This window comes from Lotus japonicus, chromosome 2, assembly GCF_012489685.1.
Source record: "Lotus japonicus ecotype B-129 chromosome 2, LjGifu_v1.2".
NCBI classification, from domain to species: Eukaryota; Viridiplantae; Streptophyta; class Magnoliopsida; order Fabales; family Fabaceae; genus Lotus; species Lotus japonicus.
This window is the reverse complement of record NC_080042.1, coordinates 340,279-345,517: the sequence shown is the minus strand read 5'-3', so window position 1 is coordinate 345,517 and position 5,239 is coordinate 340,279. Positions and strand designations below refer to the sequence as shown.

General features: G+C 38.1%; 1 protein-coding gene across 1 annotated transcript; it reads left to right on the top strand.

The window, feature by feature from the left end:
* Window positions 1-2,604: 2,604 nt before the first annotated feature.
* On the top strand, window positions 2,605-4,167 carry LOC130735151 (uncharacterized). The gene is made up of 2 exons (XM_057587250.1): window positions 2,605-3,008; window positions 3,094-4,167. Exons 1-2 carry the CDS (start codon window positions 2,868-2,870, stop codon window positions 3,526-3,528), a joined length of 576 nt encoding a protein of 191 aa, XP_057443233.1. The 5' UTR covers window positions 2,605-2,867; the 3' UTR covers window positions 3,529-4,167.
* The last annotated feature ends 1,072 nt before the right edge of the window (window positions 4,168-5,239 follow it).

Sequence of the window (5,239 nt, the reverse complement as noted above, 5' to 3'; positions counted from 1 at the left end):
CCTTTGCCACAGTGCAAGTGTTGATCAATCGGAACATATTTTTATCCACTCCATTGAATATAGCATTCAGCGCTTTAGAGTTGCCCAACGCTTCCTCATCCTCTTCTTTATTCCATTCATCCTCAGGTTTCAACTCACCAACAGATGACCCTTCCTTGGGTATATTGACCGGATGTTTCCAACCTTTGACAATAGCCTTTCAGGTCTTGCTGTCAATTGATTTAAGAAACGCAATCATACGCGCCTTCCAGTAGTCGTAGTTGGTGCCATCCAGAATAGGTGGTCTATTCACAGAACCACCTTCCTTTGAGTTGTCCATTGGAACCGAATCAGTCTTCCCTGGAGCTCACCCAACCAGAACAGGGTGCCTGCTCTGATGCCAATTTAAATTCGTATTCACCTAGGACAGATGTGATACACAATGTTGCAACAATGTGTAGCACAACAAAACACAATCAGAGTATCAAAAATAAACAAACAGTTAAAACACAAGGAGTTGTTAACCCAGTTCGGTGAACATCACCTACGTCTGGAGGATACCAATCCAGGAGTCAATTCACTATCAAATAATAGTTCTCAGGTCACATAAAAGTCCCTCTTATACCTAAGTACTCCCCCTTAGTATAGAGCCTCTTATATGTTCACCACTATTACACAAGTGAATCAAGCTTAGCCCTTCTCCTCTAAGCTATGAGAAAACTTTCTCTAACTCCTAACAATCACTGCCACAGTGATCAAGACATGTTTATCAAAAAACAGTTTGATGAGATTACAACTCAACTAAACAAATTCAACTTAGTACTTTGATGAACTAAAGCACTAAGTTGGTACAACACTCACAAGAGGACTCACAAACAAAAACCCTAAGATCAATATCTGAATCTCTGAATTCGTGTGCAGCTAGGGTTTACAAGTTCCTTTATATAGACGTTCACTTGGGGCTTGGATCTTCAATGGGCTGAACGTCCTAGAGTCCACTAAACACACTTCTGGATAGAATCTTCAAGGAATCAAATCTTACCAGAATAAAATAACAGAACCAAGTAAAACAGAATTTGAGATAGACTTGGTCCACACGATATTAATCTTGTTACTTCAGCCAAGATTAAAACAAACACGCCTTCAGAAGATAAAACGCACAGCATAGGATAAAAACTTCTGAATCACCATACAGATAGCAACCTCACAACAAGCTTGACTTTAACGACTGAACAAGCAACATATGTAATTCCACCATGTTGCTCCAGATGTTGGAACGTATGGTTGCACATCATGGTTTGAGCAAAATGCAGCCAATCAAAAGAACTACATAACCCAAAAATCAATGTGGTGTTTAGGTTGTAATGTACTTAATCTAAGTTCTCCCTTTTCCTACTTAACAAAAAAATCTAGTTCAATTCTAAGCAACTCATGATTAATTAATTGTTGATGTTGATGAATGTTGTCGGTTTAATGGTTCAGTTTATTTTTCAATTCAGTACAGTTTGGAATAATCTTTCTTTTATTAATTAAAAAATAAAACAAAATAATAAACCAAACCCTAAATCCAAAATCAGAATGCGAATCTCAAATCCCAAATTCGAAACCCCAAATCCGAAATCAGAATGAGAAATTTTACCTAAATCAAGTGACAGGAAAGAGATCTGGTAAGACACCAAAGCTCTTGGCAGCATGCGATGCAGAACGGTCGAAGCTCTCCACAGCAATCCGAGGAGAGAACAAGGAGAAGCTAGAGAGGAGATTTGTGCAATCCAAAGAAGGAGGAAACATGGTTAACAACAACAAGTGCTTCGGGACATACAAACTGGAGGCAGGGAAACCCCAAATCAGCACCCCACGATCACTGTAAACCTCTAACCCCAAAATTTTCCATTTACAAACCCTAATTTACCTAATACACATGCCTAATTCAGTATGTAAAACCCTAATGTAACGCCTACAGGCTACAGCAACAACAACATGGATTTTAAGAGGAAACTGAAATTAGGGGAAACTCTGTAACAGGAAGAGAATCAAATTTGAATTAAAAAGTCAAAATCAGAGGAATGAAGAAGAAGGAGAAGGGAACGGGAAAATGGATTCTTACAGTGAGAGACGAGAGCAGGGTGGCGTGAGAATGCAGAGCTTGTTATCTTGTTCGTCTTCTTCACGAATCTGTCAGTCTTGGAGATTGATGGGATTTGGGTTTGGCACCCCACCCTTTAGGTTACGCTCCCCAGCATTTTCTTTTTATTCCAAAACTACCCATCGGTAAATGATTTGCCGATGTCAAAATAACAATCGGTAAATGATTGACCGTTATTGTTCCTCAGTATGAACACCTTTATCCCACTACCCAGAACACGAAGAACAATATCGGTTAATCATTAACCGATTCTTATATTGATATCGGTATATCATTTACCGATTGGTAATCTGGCAATTTGATCACCTTTTCACCATTACTCCTCCCTCCACCAACCCCTCCACCATTACTCCTCCCTCCAACAACCCCCCACCAGCCCTCCATAACTCGCCCAAACTACCTTATTCTACCATTACTCCACTCCTCTCTCACATTTCACCTTCCCACCACCACCACCATCTCCACATTTCCACCACCACCACCACCACCACCAAGGGAAAGCTTTTAACTTCTGGTAAGTGGTGTTAGCTTTGGTACTTTATTTATAGTTAGTTTAAGTAGTTAGTTGTTAGTTTAAGTAGTTAGTTTAGTTAGTTAAGTTGGTAATTTAGGCTGCTGAATCGTGAATCGAATCGGTAAATGAATTGCCGTTAATGTATCGGATTATGATTTACCGTTATTATACCGGAATTTGATTTACCGTTATAGGGTCGGTTATTGATTTACCGTTTTTGTTCCAGGGATGACAGAGTCCTTTTTCTTTGGTGAATCACAATTGATACATGCTGCTGGATTGGAAAATGATAATCCAGAGGAGCAACCATCACTAGCTGAACCTCCGATTATATCTATAGATGTCTCTCATTTGTATCATACTGATCAGGTACTCATTGCACAAATTTTTGCATGCTTTGTTTGCTTTGTTTATGCCTTGTTTTATGCCTTATGCCTTGTTTATCCTGAAACAGCGTTTCCCTTTGAAAGATGATCTTATGAAATGGGTTCGCGACATTTCTATGGCAAATAATTTTGTTTTGGTGACAACAAAGTCTGATAGTGGTGCGAAGGGAAGAAAAGAATATGTCATTCTGGGGTGTGAGAAGCATGGTGCGTATATTCCCTACAGAGAACCGGATCTTGTTGAAGGAACGTCAACACAAAAGACAGGTTGTCCTTTTAGGCTAAAAGGACGACGTACGAAAGATGATAAAGGTTGGTGGTTGAAGGTGATGGACGGTAGACACATCCATCTCGCAGCTGAGTCACTAGTTGGCCACAATTACGCTGGTAGACTGAATAGTGAGGCGAAGGAGGACGTGATAAATCAGGCTAAGACTTGGGTTCCACCTAGAAAGATGTTGGCGTCCTTGAAGGAAATTTCCAATCAATCGTTTAGCAACTAACCATAGGAAAAGGAAAATATAGAGAATTAGTTGTTAGTTTGCATGTGAATGTGATTAAATTAAATTTCTAGCTGTGTTAAGGTCAAGCAACCATCATCACAAGCAAACAAAAACAATAAACAACTTTCCTAATTACAACACATGAAGCATATGATTTGAGCGCTTAATCTTTTCCAATAAACAATAAACAATAAACAACTTTCCTAATCACAACACATCAAATCTATCTTGATCTTTTCCAATTCTCAACAAATCAGCAAAGTAATCCTGGAAGCTAAATACATGCCATGGTTAAATATTGGAAATAAATTTTGGAAGTCTGCACTGTCATACTGTCATATCGGAAAATCATTTTCCATTACCATATCGGAAAATCATTTTCCATTATCATATCGGAAATTGATTTTCCGATATTACAGTAAACCCAGAAACAGACCCAAATGCACCCCACTCGTGCCCGTACTCGTTTCATGGAATTTCAGGCAACAAAACACAACAAAACCTACCTCTAATCATCAATCAACTACCCTAGTGTTCAACCATTGACCTAATTCAAACTTCAAATGTGAAAATCATTGAAATCAAAACTTACCTTTTGAATGTAATGGAATGGGTCTTTGTGGGAGCTTTGATGATGATTAGAACCGACCTTGAGATGATTGAAGTGGTGGAACCGAGCTTTGAGAGAGGATGCGATTGAGGGAGGGAAATTTGGGTTTTGAAATAATGGGTTTCAAAACCCAAACTGTCGTGTTTATATGTTTTAAACACGATCGGTAAATGATTACCCGTTATAGAGTCGGGTAATCATTTACCGTTTTTAATCAACTGGTTTTCTGGTAATTTCGCCCCCCAAGGTGGGGCGGGGGGCCTAATGGGTTGGGTGTTAAACCCAAATCCCAAGATTGATGAACGGTGAGGGGGTGGAGGGGGCTTGAAGGTCGAATGAGGAGGTGAATGGTGAATGAAAGTAAAATGTAAGTGAAAATCAGACCGATATGTTTCGGTACTTCATCTAACGAATTGTTTCGATACTTAATCTAACGAATTATTTCGATACTTAATGAAAGTGAAAATCAGACCGATATGTTTCGGTACTTCATCTAATGAATTATTTCGATACTTTAACTACCGAAAATAAACACGGAGGGACATTTTGGTATTTCCCCACTTTTAAGTTGGGTGTTAGATCTATTGCCTGGGTGGCAAATCTAACACCCAGGAAGAAAGAGTAATCCAAAACGCTTTTGCCTTTATACTTCAGTTATCTTTATCTGGTCTTTAATTAAGAGGAAGAACAACAAACAGTTTTGCTTTGTTTCTATCATTTACCGTTAAACGTCAAAATTTGGTGATTTTAATTTTTGCCGTTAAACGTCAAAAGAGTAATCCAAAACGCTTTTGCCTTTAATTTTTATTTCAGCGTGAGTATTTATTTGGTGATTTTAAAACGGTGTGTGTCGTTAAGAGGAAAAGTAGTGGATGGTCATAAACACGATCCTAAGACCAAATCTATTGTGATTGATGGGTATGACTAGTTTCAAATTAAGCTAACAAATACTACTAGTACTAAAAATAATACCCGTGGGTTGCACGAGTTTATTTACACTATTTTTTTAATATAGTATAAAAATTATTACAGTGTAATTAAATTTCTTTTGTATTAGTATTTAATTAATTTTAAAAACTTTGGTTGTAATATATTTTATTG